Source organism: Gracilinanus agilis, chromosome 4 (assembly GCF_016433145.1).
Source record: "Gracilinanus agilis isolate LMUSP501 chromosome 4, AgileGrace, whole genome shotgun sequence".
In the NCBI taxonomy this organism is placed as follows: domain Eukaryota; kingdom Metazoa; phylum Chordata; class Mammalia; order Didelphimorphia; family Didelphidae; genus Gracilinanus; species Gracilinanus agilis.
The window spans coordinates 142126206-142147931 of NC_058133.1; the positions used below are offsets into that span (position 1 = coordinate 142126206).

The following is a 21726-nucleotide window of genomic DNA, read 5'->3' on the forward strand; positions in this document are numbered from 1 at the left end:
CAACTCTCTAATAGGTGGGAGAGAGGAGACAAGGTATTAATAGTACAAAAAAGTTTACAGAGAATTTTCTTTGTTACATTATCCTGGTTAGAACAAAATACTATTCCTAGGGTATGTTGTGCAGAACAAACAATGGTAAGGCAATGTATATAACACTCTTACTTTTTAAATTTTCCAATTAATAAGCACACCAAGATGATATAGTTCTTATTTTTCAGTCAGAAAACAATTCTAGTTATTTATTTCAATCTCACTAGGCCTCACGAGCTTAGTGAAAGAACTCTTAGATCTAAAAAAACATATCCTCTACTGAATCCACTAAATATACATTTAAAAAACATCTTTATGAAGAACTATAGAAATTTCATGTTAAAAGAAATCTTATGATTCATCTTTTCTTAATGTTTTCATTTGACAGATAAGGAAACCAAGGCCCAGAGAGGGCATATGATTCTTTAATGTCACACAGCTATCTATTACTTTCATGTCCACTACTCTTTCCAAGATAATTTTCACTGTCTACTTTAAGTAGCTCTAAAAAATAATAATTTTATTGATTTAAGTATAATAGTGCACTATTTTCTTTTGGATTATCTGTACTTTTGGTTCAGTGGCAGAGATTTCATATAAAATCTCAGTTAAAAGTAGATATTTCATATCTAATTTCTTCACTTAATTGGCATATTTTCCAGTTCATTTTATTAAAAGGAAAAAGGTAAAGGATATAAAAATAGTTGGTATAGTTATACTTTCATATTTCTATGTCTAGAACTGGAAAAATTTTACTAGGGTTTATCTCCTCTAATATCTATAATATGTAATGATAGCTTTAAAATAATTGTACTTAGAATAGAAAAATAATTACATGAATGATCATTATGCATTATTTTTCTTTAGGAAGGCTAAATTATATCATGTAAACCTTCATATGATTACAGTATATATTAAAGAGTGGTGTGCACCTAAAATACTCCATATTGAAACATAAAAACTAATAATCAGTAGTCAGCCAATGAGATGTCTCCCTGAAAACTTCATCTCTCTTATGAATTAAAATTGGTATAGACGCATTCATTCAACAAAAGACACAACAGTAAAATATATGTTTAAGTAGGAATTTCAATAGCAGTTCCCTTTCATAATTACAATATTTCAAAGCTTCTTTAACTAAAGTATTATGTGATTATCTAAGTCACAAAATTGGTTCCCACAATGCCAGCAATCAATTTGATTGACATATTTACATATCACCTCATCTTGTCTTACAAATTTTAAACTTTTCAATTAATCTAAAAATGCATTCGGGTTGATTTTCAGAAGAAATTGATCGAGGAATATTTCTTAGGCTCAAAATAGATATTAGCATATTCTTTTATTTTAGATGTATGAATATATATACCCAAATGTACATTTATGACTGAGAATGTGTTAAACAGATAGATAGATGCAGTAGTTGTGTTCAGAGCACTTCATGTGAAAGATAATAAAGAATATTTTGCTCTTATGAATGAATCTTTAATCATATTAGCTGGCTTGTTGCCACTGAGATACAGTCTTACCATAAAAATGAATATTCTAACTTTAGAAACAGTTCTAGTAATGTCTTTAATAACTGCAAAGTTACGGCAGTATCGGGTCTTACCTGGTCTTTAAATTCAAGCTCCCTTAGAGTTTTTGTTCTGTATTCTCTGTGCTCCTTTTCTGCCTCATCCTTCTTCATTTTGGTTTGATTCAACTGATAGCGCATTTCTCCACACACCTGTTAGATTACAGAGACAGCATGGTATTTAACATGTAATCTATTGGGGATGCCTACAATTAGATCTTTTGGTGCCCCCTAGAGGCTATTTAAGATAAGTACAGTTTTCTCTCTCAATATTGCAAAAAACCAAACAAACAAACAAACAAACAAAAAAAAAGCTATTTCACTGCAAGAGGCCTTGGACCTCACCTAGAAAAGCCCCTTAAGTTGCAAATGAGGAAATTGAGACTTGAAGCTGATGCGCTTCCAACATTCATCTTGTGAGTTTTAATTCATTATAATGATAATAAATTGTAAAATGATTCCCTATGTTGTCTTCCTAACCCGCACCATCATTTACCTTCAACCTGAATCAAGTTGTTAATAAGAATATTTAGAAATTGTTCTCTTTTTCAAATTAATATGCTGACCTAATAATTGTACATTATGGCACTACCCAAAATATATGAGAATTTAAGGGTTGCTTTGAAAATTATGTTGATACAACTTTCAAAAGCATTTTTGAAAGTGAAAAACTATAAAGCTAAGGGGTTTATTTTTAATTTTCTGCCACTTGAAAGTATAATGCCAGGATTTCATTATCTACTCATATCATTGAAACAACTTAAAATTTACTGTGGCATTATGTTTTGTAAATAACAATTTAACTGCTGACAACCAATCTAATGAAGAATCTACTATAACAAAATCAGAACATAACTAAGAGAATGGAGTATTTATTTAAATATATATGCTTGTTATGAAAATATTTTGAATATCATTCAAGAAAGATATTTTTCAGGAAATCTTTTTGTCACATTAAATAGAAAATATATCATTTTAATGGTCCATTTGCATATCCTTTTCTGTGATTTTTGTTTTATTCTTACTTTTTAAATTCCCTGTGGTCTTTAAAGAAAGGTATACTAAACTAAGATGTAGGCAGTTAAAAAACAAATTGCAAATTAAGAAATACCAGGGAAACAATGATGATCTATAATCTAATACATTAGGGATTATATTTTAAATTTATTACATTTATAATTATCATGGCTGTCTAACCACATCATTTCAATTTCTTTAATTACTCTTTATTCAAATGCATTTCCATAAAAGAGTAATTTTACGGATATTATTTTGGTTTGATGACGTTAGGTAATCTTCACAAATTTATGTCAAACAAATGTTGAAGAGAAAGTACTATAAACTATTCCTCCTTTTGAAATATGAAGACCAGTAACAAGATAGGGAAAAGAATCAATAACAGACTTTTAACTATTGGTCCCTGATTACCAAAGGCAAGAATTATGTTATTAGAAATATTGTTTGCAATTCAATAAATGCCTTCAATATATGAAAGCTTAAAATGCTCAAGCCAAAAGTTTAGGAATTTACAAAAAGCTCTTTAAATCTTAAAATTAAACAGGAAATTAGGAGTGCCGGGGGTGGGGGGGGGGGGAGTGGGGTGAAAACTCTAAAACCACAGAAAAACACAATATTTGAAAGCCATTCCTGGCTATGTTAACATGTAAACAAACCTTTAAATGATAAACCTATTACACATAAAAAATGATAAGCATTAAAAAAATTTCTTATGACTAATCTTAACCTCTCCAAAAGGAATTTGTTCAGTGCTCTATAAACATGTAAAAGAGCCTCAATTAGTTAAGATGTGACAATTCTTTAAAACTAAAGAAAAAAAAAGAAAAAACATTTTTCATTTTTACCTAACACCTAAAGATTTAATTAAGTATAAGACATTAGAAATATATAAATATGTCAGTATTTAAAGAAACAGGATAGATAATAAAAATATAAAAAATTACACTTTTCAAACAATTTGAATTTGCATTATGAAAAGGCAGATTTTAAATCACATTTTAACATCAGATTGNAGCTCTTTAAATCTTAAAATTAAACAGGAAATTAGGAGTGCCGGGGGGGGGGGGGGGGGGAGTGGGGTGAAAACTCTAAAACCACAGAAAAACACAATATTTGAAAGCCATTCCTGGCTATGTTAACATGTAAACAAACCTTTAAATGATAAACCTATTACACATAAAAAATGATAAGCATTAAAAAAATTTCTTATGACTAATCTTAACCTCTCCAAAAGGAATTTGTTCAGTGCTCTATAAACATGTAAAAGAGCCTCAATTAGTTAAGATGTGACAATTCTTTAAAACTAAAGAAAAAAAAAGAAAAAACACTTTTCATTTTTACCTAACACCTAAAGATTTAATTAAGTATAAGACATTAGAAATATATAAATATGTCAGTATTTAAAGAAACAGGATAGATAATAAAAATATAAAAAATTACACTTTTCAAACAATTTGAATTTGCATTATGAAAAGGCAGATTTTAAATCACATTTTAACATCAGATTGAAGTCACAGATTTACAAGCTACTAGATATCAAGATACACAGCTTGTATTTAAAAAAAATAATCTCAGTGTGATGGTGACTCACAGTCCTTTCTCTACAAGAAAAATAATGCCCTCTAAAACATCCATAACTATAAGGTCTCAAACCTAGACCTGAAGAACTGCAGTGATGAGTCACCCACCATGCCCTAAATTCATTCTACTTTTCACTGTTATAAACTATTAGGAAATTTGTCATTACATTAAGAAAAAATCAGATCCTATACAACCATGGGTTCTTCATTTTGCCCCATGAAACCAGTTAGAACAAAACACTTTTTTAAATATTTATTTTCTTTAGACATTTGGAGATAGTTATGCCCAATCTAGCTTTCTCTAATCCAGACTAACCATCTTTCAGTTAATCCTTGAATGTCACGATCTATTTGTTCTCTCACTGTACTGACATCTCTTTTGGGGCACATTTCAGTTTGTTAATATCCTTCCTAAATAAATGGCACCCAGAACTAAACATTAGGGGCTTGATATATATACATGAAAGAATGAAACAGGACTATAATCCAGCATGAGTGGTTTAACTTGGAATTTTGGTGCCTGAGGCAAGCAGCAGAGAGATGGGGAAAGAGGAAGCAATAGTATTGGCACACCACTTGCCTTTCTATGTTGCTGAAGGACTGGCTGCTGCTGGAAAAAACCATGGGCTCTAATATATTTACCACCCTGGGAACAAACCCAGATGACCACATTCTGGTTATAACTCTGCCTTTCTCTGGACATTAAATTTATATTTAAGCAATTTTGGCTGCTATTTCATTCCATTAATATACACTGAGTTTGTGAAACACTATAAACTGCTGTTTAACTATGCTTTTCCCATCCTTTACTTATAAAGTTGTTTTCTGAAACTAAGTATAAGAACTAGTAGCTATGAGGATCAAGAAAGGTTTCATGAAGATGATACATCCCAGTGTAGCCCCGAAGGAAAGTAGGGATTTTACAAGGCAGAGTTGAGAAAGGAATGATTTCCAGGTAACAGGGGACCATCTGTGGAAAAAGTGGGACAGAATGTTGTGTGTGTGAAGAATGGTAAGGTCAATTTGGTTGGAACAATGAGAGCACGAGGAAGCATAATATATAATAATATTTTAAAAATAGGCTGCAACCAAGTTGTGACTGGTTTAAATGCCAAAGGAAGAATTTATATTTTATCTTTGGGGTAACAGGAAGCCATTGGAGTTTATTGAGAAGGGGGGGGGAATTGTTTATACTGATACATTAGGAAAATTACACTGTATGGAAAATGAATTTGAAAAGGGAAAAACTTGAGGCAGAGAGACCAGTGGAGTCCATAGAAGAAATGGTAAATATTTTAATTCTATGGTGGTAGCAGCAGAGGTGATCACTAAGTAGATGAAGGGGATGAATGAGAGATGTGGAGACAGATATGATTAGAGATAGCAAATAATTAGAAATGTGGGTTAAATGAGAATGAGAAATCAAGTATGATAATGTGGTGGCAAACCTAGGTGACTAGAATTATGCTGTGCCCTTGAAGAAAAAGGCAAGTAAGGAATAATGTGGGATTGGTGTATAAGATGATAATGACCTGTGTCTCAGACACATTCAGTTTAAGACACAGAACATGCAGTTCAAAATGTTTAGTAAAGAGCAGGAGTGTGGGACTGGAACTTGGGTGACTAGGACAATACACTTACAGAAAGAAGTCATTTACAAGGAGATAATTTAACGAACAGAAGCTGACAAGTTCACTTAGGGACCTTGTTTATAGAGAGGATGCAAGACAGGACTTTGCGGCCACTGAGAACATGAGATATAAAGTGATTTAGATAACAGAAACTAAGTAGCAATCAGATATATAAGGATACTAAGGGCCAGAATTGTTACAAAACCCACAGAAAATATACACAAGAAGGTAATAAGGAAATGTGTAATACTGCAGCAAGATCAAAGAAGATGATTGCCTAGAAACAACCATTCAAACTGAAAATTAAAAGATGGTTGGTAACTTTGGAGAGGCCTGTCTCAGTTGAATTATGAGGCTGAAAACAAGAGCAAAGGGCTTGCCATGTGAATAAAAGAAATGAAAGCAAAATTGAGTGCAGATAATTTTTCATAAGATTTTGCTGTAAAAACAGGAAAGGAATAGAGGAATAGCTTGACAGAATGGTTGTGTCTAATGAGGGCATTTTTAAGGGTAGGAGAGATCTGGGTATTTTTTTTATAGGCAATATCCTTTGACTAGGTATTCAACACTAAAGATTATAATAATACCAGCAACTAGAAACTAGTGAAAAAGTCTGTAAGGAAAAGAAAAGGAAAGAGAGTAAGTCATTTTCCAGGTATATAATAGAGATTAGAAGTAAAAATATTAAATCTAGTTCCAAAATTGTAAGCAGAAAATTACTAAGAGACTGTGAAAGTCAGCTGAAGGCCAGTGTTATAGCTGAAGAAATAATTCTTTTGGTTCATTTTAAAATGTTTTACCAAAAATTCATTTTGGATTAAGCATGTTTTCTTAGCACATATTAATTATTTTTGATATTGAGATATTCACATAGCTTAATTTTATAGCAATAAAGATATTTATTTCAGTGACGGTCCCCCAAAATATCTAATTACCTCTGTGAGGTCCACATCATGAGATGCAAGTTGTTTTTGAGCAGCTTCTAATTGACTAGCTATTGAGAGTTTCTCCCTTGTAACTTTCTCCATCTGAGTTTCTAGTTGGGCCATATTCTGAGATAATGCAATCATCTGCAAGAGGAAATAAATTCTCTGAATAAAAAGACACTCGAACAAAAACAAAACAAAACAAAACCCAAACCAAACCAAACAAAACAAAACCAAATGTTTCTCAATAAAAGTTCAATCCAGCTATCAAAGTATATACCTTTGCTTTATTTCTTAATTACAACTTCACATGGAAACAGGTACATTAATTTATTCCCTAATTTTCCATGATATACATTGGGTGGTTCTTATTCATTCTTCAAGTCTAGGCCTCCTTTTAGGAGCTAGATTATTTTTAGTCCAAGTCTAAAATAAGAACTTGTTATTTCTCCCTCAGAAGGGTTTTCCCCAAGGGTCTTCATAGACATCGGGTTCATCTGTTGTTCCATCAGGATTAGGAATTACAGAATCTAATTATTAAAAGGATCCATTAAGGGTCATCTTGTTCAACCTTTAAAAATATGCCTAATTCTTTATGCTACTTCTCATTCAGGGAGTTCTCATATAAATAAATAAATTGAGAATGCTTATCTTCTAATATATAGTTTAAAGCTTAAAAAAAAAGATTACAGTTTACCATAACAGTTCACTCTCATCCTTCAAGTTAAACTCTCCTATATTTACTTGCTAGAATTTCAGTCTAATTTGTACTATCTATATAAAAGAATCACTTTTTATCAGAAGAGATATGAGGAAACTTACCTTTTTTCTGTGCAATTTTGAAAGCACTAACTATTGTACTATATCAATGAACAGAAAATAAATCTGTAACAATGACAAATTTTAACTGCATAATTTTAACACCCCAAAGAACATCTAAACAAATTTTGCTAAAAATATTTTTTATTTTTTATTAATAATTATTAATAAAACATTAAATAACAGAGCACTAAAAATATTTCTCCTGGGAATGCAAAGCTAATGCAAATTGAAAGAATGGAGATCCAATATTATTCAGAAGGATTTAGGAATTATCAATTTTTCTGAGGGAACTGTGGAGAACTCTGCTTTTAACTCAGGGAAGTGTGAATGTTCACTTTATCAACAAAATACTTAAATCTACTTGCAATCTTTGGGCAACATTACTCTCAACTTTCACTTAACCAGAGTATAACAGATAGATACAACATGGCGTAGTAGAAAAAAAACAAAGGACTTGAGAGTCAAATGCCCTTGGTTCTAGTTTTAGCTGATCTATTTGTCTACTAAGTAACTCTGGGTAAGTTTTATTTCTCCACTTTGAAAATTAGTGTCCTCTCATGTGCAAAATGGGGATGCTAATAAGTGTGTGTGTATAGATGTGTGTAAATACACATCTATACACACACACATATATGCACGTATAGAGATATGTATATATATTTAAGTATGTATATATACACATGCATATATATGTAAATATGCATGTGTATATATTTGTATATATACACATATATATTTAGACACACGTGTACCACAAAGCCATTATCACTGGTTGATATAGGCAACTACATGATTAAGAAAACAAGTCAAATAAGGATATTTATTAAATGCCTGTTACATGCAGGGCACTGTAAAGCACTTGAAATATAAGCATAAAGAATTAAGCAATCTTTATTCTCAATGACATATCTAATAGGAGTTCTGCAAAGAGTACAAATAAAGATGTTAAAACTAAGAAAGGAGAGGGAAAAGGAAGGAGAAGGAAGTAGGGGTGCAGAGCAGGAGACAAACAGAAGGAGAAGAAATGAAAATGCTAAGACAGGTAGGGCCAGGACAAAAGAATGTCACAAAAACTCAGAGAAGAGAAACTATCCAAGAGGAAAGGGTGGTCAATAGTGACAAATGTAGCAGAGAGGTCAAGAGAGACTGAAGAGCAAGAAGAGATCATTGGATTTAGAAAATAAGGAATCACTGAGAGGAGAGTCGAGTTCTCAGTTGAACGATGAGATGGAAAAACCGGAATGCAAAAGTCTGAAGAGTGAGGGAAGTAGAGATAGTGAACAGTGAACATAGTCAGCTTTTTAAAAGGAGTATGCCCGAGAAAAGGAGGAAAGAAATAGGACAACTTGAGGGGATGGTTCCATTTAGTGAAGACTTTATTTTGGGGGAAAGGGTTGACTTAGCCTTGTAAGGCAGAAGAGAAGGAAATAATTGTTAGGGTGCAGTTGAAGACTGGAAAGAAATGGGATGAGTATATGTGTCAGAGGCAGGACTTGAATACATATCTCTTCTGGTTCTGAAAGTCAGCTCTCTATCCACCATACCATGCTCTCTCTTAATAAACTATTTGGTACAAAAAATTCTAATAATTTACTTGGCATTACTTTCATTTCCTAGAAAAAAATTTATTTCATGATCCTCATTATTATAAAAGCATAATTACAGTTTAGCCATTGCTACCAAAGAGCAGCAAATCTTAATTGTCAACTAGTGTAAATTATATCTTTAGTCAGGACTGTGTTTTCAAAAGTAAAGCCGTTAAAATTCTTATGTTGCTAATTGTATATAACATATCAACCCCAAACTAAAGCACACAACTAACTTGCCAATGATTTTCCCTCATTGCCCATTCTCCTCTGCCACTTAATGGACTTTTCTGGCCCATTTCCTGTCTGCTCCCTTCCTAGATCCACTTCCTGAGGTCTCCTCTCCTATTGTCATGTCATGTCTTCTTTTTCTCCGTCTCTACCATCTGGAAACCAACAATGTAGAAGCCACGGGAGGTGCCTCAACTGCATCTGTTGCAGGGACAGAAGTAAGAAACATAGCTGTAGCACTGGCTGGATCTCCAGAATACTGACATCAGGTAAGATGTACTTTCCTGATGAAGGGAAACAATTCCATTCGATAAATAATAAAATTCTTACTATGTGCCAGAAAGCATGACACAGTCGACACAGAGCCAGTTAAAGAAATCTGAGTTAAAGTTCTACCTCTGACACATACTAGCTGGGTGAACATGGATGAATTAATTACTTTTGTGGCCAAACAAAACAATGACAAAAACTCAAGATCAAGTCCTATTTGTTTTAGGTAGCACCTAATAGACAATAAATAATACTTCTGGATTACTACCTTCAAATATCCAAATTACTAATGGAAAATAAGTAGCTTTTGTTATAAATTATTGAAAGTCCAGGGGAAAAGTAGAAAAAAAAGCAGTATATTCAAAATGTCCCTCCCTCTCAGATATCTTCTTTTTTCAGCAATTTTGTTTCATGAGTAGCCAGATTAAAAAAAAAAACTACTATCAAGGACAGGTGTAATCAGAAAAGGAGATAGGTATGGTTGTAGTAAAGAACAGTAAAGGGACAGACCAAGTGTCATACTGGTATCCATAAAATATTAAAATCACTAGAGAAAGGCCTCCAGAATGTTAGATAGATCACTTGAGAAGGTCTTACGTATTGAAAATTAAAAGACATAACCAAAAATTACACAACTTGGGAAAACATGGAGAGGTTGTGATCAATAAGACAAAGGGTATTTTCACATCAATAATATCATGATCCCATTAAAGAACTGAAAGGTTATCTTCTTTTAACTTTACTATGTACCCAGTTTTATACTAAGGAAACAAACAGAAAAGTAATTCAGACTCTCCAAACAAGAAGCTCACATTCCAATGGGGAGACAATGAAAGATTTCAGCTGAAAGTCAGAGGGGAAAGTCCTTTGGTCCTTAGGATAAGGTGGCAGAGCAGATATTAAAGCCTCTTCTTTAATGCCATTCCCACTGAAAACTTGGTGTCGGTTTCTGATGTCGAACCATTTAATAAGACTCTGGGGATTTCTCCATCTTCAATGGTTGCAATTTCTGCAGAAACAATTGCCAGGCTTCATCTCCAGAAAGGCTGCCTCCCAAGATGAAGGCTGAGGGCAATAGGTGGGAAGCATGACCATCCTCAAGGTTCTTGGATTCCGGGTTCTGGGGAGTCCCCATGAAGGGAAATGGTGGAGAAGGAAGCAGCAGTGGTTTGATCTGTCTGGCACATACTGTTGCCTGTCTCTTCCTCAAGGTCTTCCACGTTTTTTTCACTGAACCTGGGTTGCCTGCCTTGTGTGTCACTACTGGTTGGCAATTGGTGGGGATGGCTGGTCTTTCCTCTCTCAGAGGTGCTTCCGCAGAGGAGGGCTGAGCTGACAGCAAGACAAATGGTCTGGGAGGTGCTGCTACTCTCAAGGCTCCCATGACTATCACAGCACTTGGCTTCATATCTTATTATATCAGAAAGATGAAATGTTTGCTGTCTGTGCTCATCTTTTTAGCCATGTGGCAAATGCTATGTGTTTATTAAACTTCACTGAAAATTTGTGATAGCTCATGCCAATGTCTGTGTCATTATCCATTTCATATTTCCGGTATCAATAATTTGTTTAAATACATCAGATATTTTAATTGCATGGACATCTTGTTTTCATCATTTTTCTCACTAGGATTTTTTCATTAGGCATGGTTGTCTCTCAATTGATAGTTTTATTAGAGATGGCTAATTCAGAAATGTCTCCCACATATTAACAATTGGTTACATTCCGTTTGTCACAACAGTCAGCCTTATTTTTGTGATGATCACTTCTGAAATAAAATATTCATCATGTGTAAGAATGGGCTTTTCTATAATGGAAATGCCTTTAGTCTCTCATTTCTTGATCCTGTGCCATGCTTTCTCAACAAATTTTTTGCTATTCTCTCTTCTGCCTACCTTGCTTTGAAGTCACTAAATATTACAGCATATGTTGATTCCACTTTAGAGGGTATTATCAGTAAAATTCTTTGCAGAATTTCTTTAATTCATTCTCTAAAATAGATGTTGCTGTAGAAGCCAGAGTTATATTCATGGTAGTCTTTCTGCTTATACATATAATGAACACCATATACCAAGATGATCAAAGAAATTATTTTTACTTTTGCCTTTGAAAGTATGAAAAAATTGTGTCCTTATTTGCCTTTTTAAAGGAGGGTCTATAAACCATGCTCTGTAGAGCTATTATGCCTTCTTATCTTCTGGCTTCATTATGATGAGAACATGAATAATGGCCCACTTCAGTTCCTTTAGTAGTTAATTCATTGGCTTTTGTAGAAGGATGTAACATTGAGGGTACCCATTCTTCAATTACATTTATAGAAGGTTTCCAAATAATAAGGTTCTGAGCACCCTCTATCCCGCTCTGTGTCACTCCACAGATATCCCTAATAAACAGGAAGCAGGAAGGGGAATAGAAAAGAACTAACCTATTTTGATTTGTTTTGTTTTGTTTTATAGATTGGTGAGGTCAGTCTCCTTGGGGATAAGCTTCTTTTCTGCTGGGGGAGGAAATCTTCATATAGCAGATGGAATCTGAAGCCTTTCCAGCATAGAAGAACATGCTAGAGCTTTCACTTCTCTGGGACAGCATACTAAGAGAACCCATGATCAAGTGGCACTGTAGAATATTACTTTTGTGAAGAATAAATATTTTATATAAAGATTAGAATGATATAAATTTCATGAATAAAAAACAAGACAAAGCAAAATGAGAAAATACTGTCATAAAGACTTAATAAAAATAAGACAAGGTTATAAATTTTAAACTTGTTTAATAAGGGGGCTCACTGATATCTAAGAAAGTACAAAAATGGATTTTCAACCAAAATAGATTTAAGCATTTAACACCAGTTACCGTTGCTCCCAGATCTTCCCGTTCCTTTTTCATCTCTTGCCTCAAGGTTTCCTTTTCACTGAATCGTTTCTCTTGCTGGACTTCAAGTTCTTTTTCAAATCGACTCTTCTGTCTCTCCAGCTCGGTCTTTAACTGCTCACACTGAATTAAACTCTATCAAGTAAAAATTCACATAATTGCTGAGTTAAAATACATAAAAATGTAAAGGCTTAAATTTTAAGATTTCTAAAATTAATCTGAACATTTTTGAGATTCTTGTGTGGGAACTAAAAAAAAGATATTATGAACCTTGATTATGAAACCAAATATGGAAAATAAACTTTTATATTTTCATACAATTAAACTAGCTTCATATTTCTACTGAGAGATGTAATATAACATAAATTAATGGATATAAAGTGATATGTATGAGGTTTGGGGGTCTTAGTTACAGTCAGTAATATGATAACAGAAGTTAGACAAAGAGGTCAAGAAAAACTAATTTCCCATTACTCACTCTGGATATAATATAAAAACATTCAACAATTAGATTTTCACCCAGAAATATATTTACATTCTATAAGGAAGAATTCAATAACCAATTTAAGAATATGGTTGTAATTTAAAATCATATATGGTATTGTTTGAGATTTTACAATAGTCAATCCTTAAATACATTCAGATCATGCTTTATTTGACTCTACTTATTATGTTATACAAACTAGGCAATAAATTATAAGACCATAAAATCATAAACCCAGTGATTATCTGGTTATGGAAAATAATACAGTATTTATTTCTAGTTGAATTTTAATCTTTTTTTCTAAAAACAGGGAAATTGTTACTTTGTTCATGAAACGCTTATTTAGGAAAAATTTTTTTCTTCTAATTTTCATACATGTTCTGTTTCATGATGTTATTTTCTGTCTTGCAAAAAGATAACAAAAAATCTATTAAATAAAAGGTATTCAGTGAGAAAATTAAATATTTTTATCATTTTAGTATAAGGCAGCCTTTATCAAAAATACTAGCATCTCATCTCTCTAGCATCCCTTGAATTCTTAGAAATCCAGGCCCTTTAATACCAATAAGACAACTTAACAAGAAAAATGTTAGTAATTTTTTTTTTAATTTTGGGTAAGGATATGCTTCCCTCTAGTGAAAAACTAGAATTAATACACTCAGTCTTAAATCGGGGAACTTTATGAAGGATTATTTCTCCTAAATAATTATTTTCTCTCATTTGAGGAATTTATTTCCAAAAAATTTTCTGTAAAGTTTCTGTTTTCATGACATGAATTACTGAGAACAGAGAAGTTTTAAAAAGGGAGAAAACAAAGAGAAGAAACACTAATCCAGACCACAATTAAATAAGTACCTGGGTTTGATCTTGGACTAATGCTCACTCTTCCCTCTTTCCTCTGTTTGATTGTTCTTTCCCAGAGGCCCACACTTCCCTTTGTTTTCTATGAAGTGCTGGCTGTGCCATAACCTTCCAGATCTAGTCAACCTCTGTTCATTAGTTAGAATAACTGCAATGTAGAGGTGAACTCTTCCCTTTTTCTTTGTGCTTATCACTATCACCCAGTACAGTAGTTTGCACACCAAAAGTGCTTGTTGAATTGGTCTAACAGTTGCCCCAATCTAACTAGCTCTGCCTCTGCTGCTGGCTTCTGGCCACACCAGTAGCCTAATTGGACTCCTATCTTCTGGAAACTAAGATCAAAAGTTAAACATAGGTAATATAAGCAATAGTTGCCCAGAAGTGACAAATAACAGCTATGACTCAATCAATCACCAGGTACTTTTTAAGCACCATTTAATATGCCTCAGGCACTGTACTAAGTAGTAGGAATAAATGCAATGAATGAAACAATACCCACACCCAAGGAATTTATTAGGAAACAAATACTTATATAAGTAATATAAAAGAAATATCAAGAGAAAAAATATACAGAGTAATTTATTACAAACTAGTTTGAAAGAGGTGTAGCACAGTAGATAAAACACTGGGCCTGAATTCAGGAAGACCTGAGTTCAAATCAGACATCTATTAGCTGTGTGACCTAGGAAAGTCATTTCACCTCATCTGCCTCAGTTTCAACTGTAAAATGGGGATAGAGACTGGAGAAAGAATGTTAATTGTGCAAAGAACCAAAGCCAGTGTGATCAATCACAGAATTCCAGAGTGAGAATAAGGCCCTAGGAGACTGAAAAGATAGGTTAGGGTAAGGCTATGAAAGGCTTTAGAAGCTAAAAGGATTCTATTAGAGCACAGAGGCAAGAGGGAACCACTAATGCTTGCTGAATAAATATTAACCTCAAGACTATGGCAGGGAAACTAAGCCGAAACTCATCTTAAATGGCCAGATATTCTTCCCATTGCTTTGTTTTACGTACGTACAAGACTAAGAGCAGATCTACATATATCATCATATGAAATGCTCTTTGGACATGCTCCACTACAAGCAGACTTGTAAGGCTATTTATGCATCACTCTTAGGAGGTGATTGACAAATTACTTCATATTTAGCTGCATTACAAAAAAGGATAGAGAATTATAGGATTTGGGAGTATTAATTCAATCTGGTCCATTGGATTATTCTCTTCATAATTTTCAACCAGGTGATATGATGTATGTGAAAAATTTTGCCAAAACATCGGCAACAGAACAGAGTTGGGTTGGTCCTTATACAATTGTATTAGTTTCACCATCTTCAGTAAGGTATTAGGCAGAGATTCATGGTATCATTGTTCACATATTAAATTAGCTCACTTTATAGATGATGAAAATGTAGATATTGTTAATAAGAAGAAATTGTGTAAAATTGAGGTCTTCAGTCAATTAGAGTCTGCAGTCAGAAAGATCAGTTAGGAGAGGTCCATTCCAGCAGAAGAGGACGTTCGGATGGAAGAGGACATGGATGAAGAGGATTCAGGAATTAATGGACATTGTACTAAGACTGATAGACTTATAAATAAACTGATAAAGATTTTGTTTTAAAGGAATTCCCAAAGAAGAGGATTAATCATGTAATTAATGGACTAAATGGTTTAAAAGGAATTTGGGTAATGTAAATATTATCACTACATTTTCATATACATCCATCATTACACATTACTATCAATAACTTCGGTGGAGAAGAGGAGAAAAGGAGAGGAGAGAAGATTTCTTTGAGGAACATCATAAGAAGAAAGGAGATCTAAAGTTTTGGTAGGTAATATATATTCACCAGTAACATATTACAACACAACATGACAAAATAATAACATAACAAAACAGATACATTAAAAACATAAATAGGTTAGGATACATTGTCTTCCTTATGGAATAAAACAATGTATAAATACTAACAAAATTAGAATTTAGCTATAAAATAAGTAATTACTAACAATGGATAGTTAGTTACTAACAACAAATAGCTAGTTATTTAGTTAGTATTTAGTTAGACTAATATACTAATAACATAGGAATAGTTTAGAATAATTTAATGAGATAGGGAATAGTATCTAGATTAGATTAGAGAATGAGATAAGATAAGGTACTAATGTACATTACAATGCAAATACAGCGAACATATAAAAAATGCATTAGATAAAGAACATAAAAATACTACAGATCACATATCACAAAATAATGTAGAGGTGTGTAAATAGCATGTATGTATTGTAAACTGTATTATATTGTAAGTATTGTATATATGTAAAGAGTGTAAATATGTATAGTTAATATATGTATACATGTATAGCATAAATGTATGTGTTGCGTGTATAGTATATGTATGCATATGTATATATGTAAATTCTGTAAGTAATTTGACATTGAGTTGCAAACATTTAAACGTAATTTTCATAAGTGAGTTTAATGTTTTGTTGTGATTTTGACGTAAAAACTTAGGCAATGTTGTGTTAAATATGTATTTTCCAAAATGTTTTGCATTTATTAGTTAGTAGAACTTTTCTGTATTAGTTATAGGAGTTGTGTTTAATGTTTTGCTTGAATTTTGTGTTGATATTTCAAGTTTGTTGTTGAAAATTTTGCTTTATTTGTTACTTTGTACTTTGAACTACGTAATTGTTCATTGTATATTTTCCCTTTACCTTTCCTTGTTAAAATCTCTCGAGTAAGGTAGTGTTAGGTAAGGTAAGATAGAGTAAGTTGTTGTGAGGAAGATTAATAAATGAGTATTTAGGAGACTTAGTAGGCAGGACTGAAGGATTCTAAATGGAATGGGGAAGCAGGAAGTATGGTTGTTCTCTCTGGGACTGACTCCATGGTCTTCCTCACAACGAAGTGTAGGTTTGTTATTTTGGGTTAGAATTTTAGTTTAACTCGTAGCGCATAAATACCAAAATATTATGTGAAACACTATTTTGGCTTTATGCAAAGGGGGAGGGACTGTTATAGGTAATTTATAGGATAGAATTTAAGATAGGTAGCAGGCAGGCAAAAGAAAATCCTTTGGCAGGTCCATGGACATTCCAATACGGAATGCAGAAAAGGTTTGAGAGAGAATGATCTGGGCTGTGCTGGGGTTAGGAGGGTGGAACTGTTATCCAGCCAGCTGAGACTCTACAAACTGTGGATTATTGAGATTTTGGAGAAGATTGGAGAGATCATCTATCAAGATAATCTAGGTAGGGAGAAGGGTTTCAAATCTAAAGTAGAGATTACCTCACCTGCTTCCCTTACCTTGAAACCATTAAAACCTTATTTTATATACTTCCTATTTGTTCCTCCTCTCAACCACCTAAACCCACATTAAGATATTTGTCATCCCTGGTATCCTTAACTATTGTGGCGGACAGTTAAACGGTCAACTGTCATCACCCATTCCCCACATCCCAAGTTGTTTATTCAGTGTATCTAGTCAGTCCTTTCCTTTGTGGGATGTGGGTTTGTCCCTTGCTGTGTTTGGCAACCTGTTTGATACCTGGCAGACCCACTTTACTTCTTTCAGGAGTGACAGGGTCAGGGCTACGCTTAAGGAAATTCACCATGGCTGTGGTGACACAGGGTGGTGAAAGTTATTGGACAAGCCAACAAACAATCATTAAATCATTTCTACATATCAGTTACTGTGCTAAGCAGAAGGAATACAAATGGATGTAGAAAGAAAGATGCCCCTGATTCAAGGAGTTTATATTCTAATGGGGGAGAAGAAAAACATACAAGGGAAAATTAAAGGGCAGAAGGGCAACTAAGAGGTAGGGAAAGGCTTAGTAGCTAAAAGTCTAGAGTGCATCAAATCAATTAGGAAGCCAATTAAATAACGGAGGGGAAAAGTGAGAAGGTCTTGAATGACGGTGGTAGCTGTGTAAATAGATAGCCAGGTAGCATGCTGTGGAGGTAGAAATGACAAGATTTGGCAACTTAATTATATATGTGCAGTAAAAAACAGTGTGAAGCCCAAGATAATAATAAGGTCGGGAATGTGAAAAAAAATGTAAAAATGGTGGTGCTTCAAATGAAAATAGGAAAGTTTAGGGTGAGATGGGGAATAAGTAATGATTCCACTTTGGATATATTAAATCTAAAATGTCTCCAGGGCATTGTCTGAAATGTTTAATAATTACTGATACTAGCGTAGAACTCAGTGTAGAAACTGGGGCTGGAAATATATATCTGCAAGTCAATGGCATAAAGACACTTGAACTTGTGTGAGTTCATGAGGTTACCAAGAGAAAGCATGGAGAAAGAAGAGTACAAGGGCTTGGAGAGAGCTATGGGGAAAACTGGGAGGAAGTGCGATATGAAGAAAGAGGATCAGTAGAAAACTAGAGAAGGAAAGTAAAAAAAGACAGGAGAGTAGGTAAAGGTGATCAAGTATCAAATATAGCATATAGATCAAGAAAGATAAAGACTAAAATACAACATGAGATTTAGCAATTGATACCTCTTTCTTGGTAACTTTGCAGAAAGCAAATGATCAGATGATGAAGATAAGAAGCAGCAAGATTTCAAAGGGCTGAGGGATGAAAAAGAGAAGTGGAGGCAGTAAGTTGAAATGGCATTTTCAAAGAATTTGGCTAAGGAAGAAAAGAGGAAACAAAGAACAGTAATTTGAGCAGATGGCAATGACAAATAAGGGTTTTTTAAGGATTGGGAAAACTTGAATATATTTTTGAAGGTAATAGGGAAAAATTAGTAGATGGAAAAAGGCTACAGGTCAGAGATGGGATAAATAAGATTATAATCTGCTGAAGAAGACTGGAGGGAATCGATCAGGAGCACAAATAAAAGTGTATGCCCTGTATTATATGTAAATAATGTATTTTCTTGTAGATGATGTTTTTGCAAGGTTTTGTACATAAGGTATTATAAAGTAAATTTGAATTATTAGCTTTAGGTTGTTTCTATAGGATATAAAAAGAATCTATTCTATAACTGTAAATGTTTAGAATTTTATGTAATGTGTAATTTGTATTTTGCAAGATTTTTTGCTTTCTTTCTTTCTTCCTCTCTTTAACTCTCCCTGTGTCAAATAGTTATAATAGTTAGGTTAAATGATTCACTGGGGAGACAGGTCTCCCCAAAGAATCAGAGGGGGGAATATTTTTATAAATTTTATTTAGTGTATTCTGTCTCATTAGGAGCAGAAGTTTAGGTCAGAGAAAGGTTTCTTTTTTTTATTTGTACATTGTCTCCTTTAAGAGACAGAACAGATCTTGCTTTTAGTCCTTTAAGAAAAAAGCATAAAACCAGGGAAGAAGGTCAGTTGAGGACTCCATTTTGCTCTAGCTTGGGCTGAGTGGAGTTAGAAGGTGCTGGGTCAGATTCCTATCTACATCAGGAGAATCTGTCAGTAAAGGTTTTAGATTTTATCTGTAATATGGACTTAGGAAGAAGACAGCGATGGACAGGTCTGTTCTTTTCAGAATGGACCAAGCAGCTGGACTGTATACCATTTGGATTTAAGGGAAGAGGAGTCCTGAGCTATTCAGGTTCACTCTCCGTCAAGTGGTCACTCTGATAGTTGGTTCTGGCAGCTTTTGGATTTCAGTTAAGGAGTTCATTATAAATTTAAGGTTCATTGTTTAGCATAGGGTAGCAAGATAGAATTTTAGTTTAGAGAGAATAGGGTTAAAGAGACCTGCTTGTAGGCAAAGAATAGGCTGAAAAAGAAAGCAGCTAGTTTTGGGGCAGAGGGTTCTATTTAGAAATATTAGTATAAGGTTAAGAGATTTTCTATTCTATTCCCAAATCCTAGTTTCTATCCTTCTATTTCCTCTCCTTACCTCTTCCTATAGAACAGTGATTCCCAAAGTGGGTGCTACCACCCCCTGGTGGGTGCTGCAGTGATCCAGGGGAGTGGTGATGGCCACAGGTGCATTTATCTTTCCCATTAATTGCTATTAAAATTAAAAAAAAATTAATTTCCATGGGGCTAAGTACTGTTTTTTCTGGAAAGAGGGTGGTAGGCCAAAAAAGTTTGGGAACCACTGCTATAGAAGAAAATAAATTAGAGTTGTTGTAGAAGGTTGTTTCCAGCCTTCTAAACTAAAATTAGTTTAACCCCTGGCAGCTTTAGTTTACTATGCAGCTTTTGCATTACCAACCATCCATCAATACCTATTATCAATATATTATCTGCTTAATTATAGTTATAACAGCTTGGGTGGTAGTTTCAACATACCAGCTATTATTTGGTTATAACACTCAGCAAAGAGAAGTTACACCCTTCATTGATGTAGACTAGAGAAAAGAAAGTAAAAACAGGAGATCATGTCAAGGTATTTTGAGATGAAGAGAAACAAAAAAGGGAACTCCCAGTAAATAGCACCAATTATCTCTTTAAATAAGAGGCAAGATTTGTAGCTGAAAGAGAAGAAGGAATGGCAGTCTTGAGAAAATGAGAAAATTGTGGAAAGTGAGATAGGAAAAAGAAATAGAAAGACTTGTTGCAGTGAGGACCCAGGCAAAGCTGGACAATGAAAATTTATAATGGACATATTCAATACTGCCATGTAACTTCCTCCAACTCTTTTTAGCAAGAGTAGAGGAAGCAGATTGTAGAAGTAATCCAGAACTGAGGCTGGCAAGGGATAAGTGACAATTAGACAAGATTTTGAGAGAAGAGGACAGAGTAGAGTTGAATCAGCTAATTATAGGAGTAAGATTAGAAAGGAAGGAAAATAAAATCGGAACGGGGATAATATAGGACTAAGGGGTTGAAGAAGGTCTCAATTAAGGAAAAGAATAGGTTTAGGTTTATGGGTAGATAGAAGGATGTCAAAGTTACTTAATCTGGGAAGTGTTAGAATTGTGGGTGATATAATTTATTCTATTCTATTTTCAATGTGATTATTGATGTGTGGCTGAGATAGAGTGAAGGATTAAATCACAAAATTTAAGGGCACATCAAGAAGTACCCTAATGGGAAAAGAGTTGGGACAGAATTAAAAATGGTGAGCCAGGGAGCAACCCCCAGGGTTGTTCCACTCATGCCGTCTTGCTGGCCATTAATCCTATCTTACTAATAAATCTTTCTTTTTACTTAAAAAAAAAAATTGTGAGCCAGGTGCTGAACTCTCCCAGAAAGGAGGGAGAATGATGTGGGAAAGAGCATCATCGCAGGATACAATAGTATTATATCTCACCAATTTATAAAATAATTGTCCAAAATATCTAAAATGAGGCTCCTAACTAGTGGATTACTATTAGCTAGTAAATCATCAAGATCAACCAAGTCAGAAATATCACAGGATCATCATAGTAGAGCTGGAAAAGGTTCCTTAGAGATAGTATCTATAACAACCATTGCATTTGATAAGTTCAAGAAAGTGAAGTGCCCAAAGTGGTTGTTGTTAAAGTTAAACTTTAAACCTATATCCTCTGATTCCATGTGAACTGGAAAGACCTCCAGGAATTGATGCAGAGTGAAAGGAGCAGAGCGAGAAGAACATTGTATACAGAGACTGATATATTATGGTAAAATCAAATGAAATGGACATCTGTACTAGCAGCAATACAATGACCCAGGACAATTCGGAGGGATTTATGGAAAGGAACACTATCCACATTCAGAGGAAGAACTGCAGGAGTAGAAACACAGAAGAAAAACAACTGCGTGGACACTTGGGTTGACAAGAACATGATTGGGGATGTAGACCTGAAAAGACCACACCCATGTAACTATCAATAATGTGTAAATAAGTCTTGACTGACTGACTGACCACACATAATAAAACCAGTGGAAATGCGAATTAGCTACAGCGGAGGGG

The 21726-nt window shown here is 33.9% G+C and overlaps 1 protein-coding gene across 1 annotated transcript in view; it reads right to left on the minus strand.

The window, feature by feature from the left end:
- SDCCAG8 (SHH signaling and ciliogenesis regulator SDCCAG8) overlaps positions 1-21726 on the minus strand; it is a 268032-nt gene that overhangs the window by 176080 nt on the left and 70226 nt on the right. Inside the window, exons 12-14 of the mRNA XM_044673496.1 lie at positions 12523-12675; positions 6770-6904; positions 1643-1759 (exon numbers count right to left, since the gene is read on the minus strand). Of these exons, the coding sequence (XP_044529431.1) occupies positions 1643-1759; positions 6770-6904; positions 12523-12675 (405 nt within the window). The remainder of the gene's footprint in view (positions 1-1642; positions 1760-6769; positions 6905-12522; positions 12676-21726) is intronic.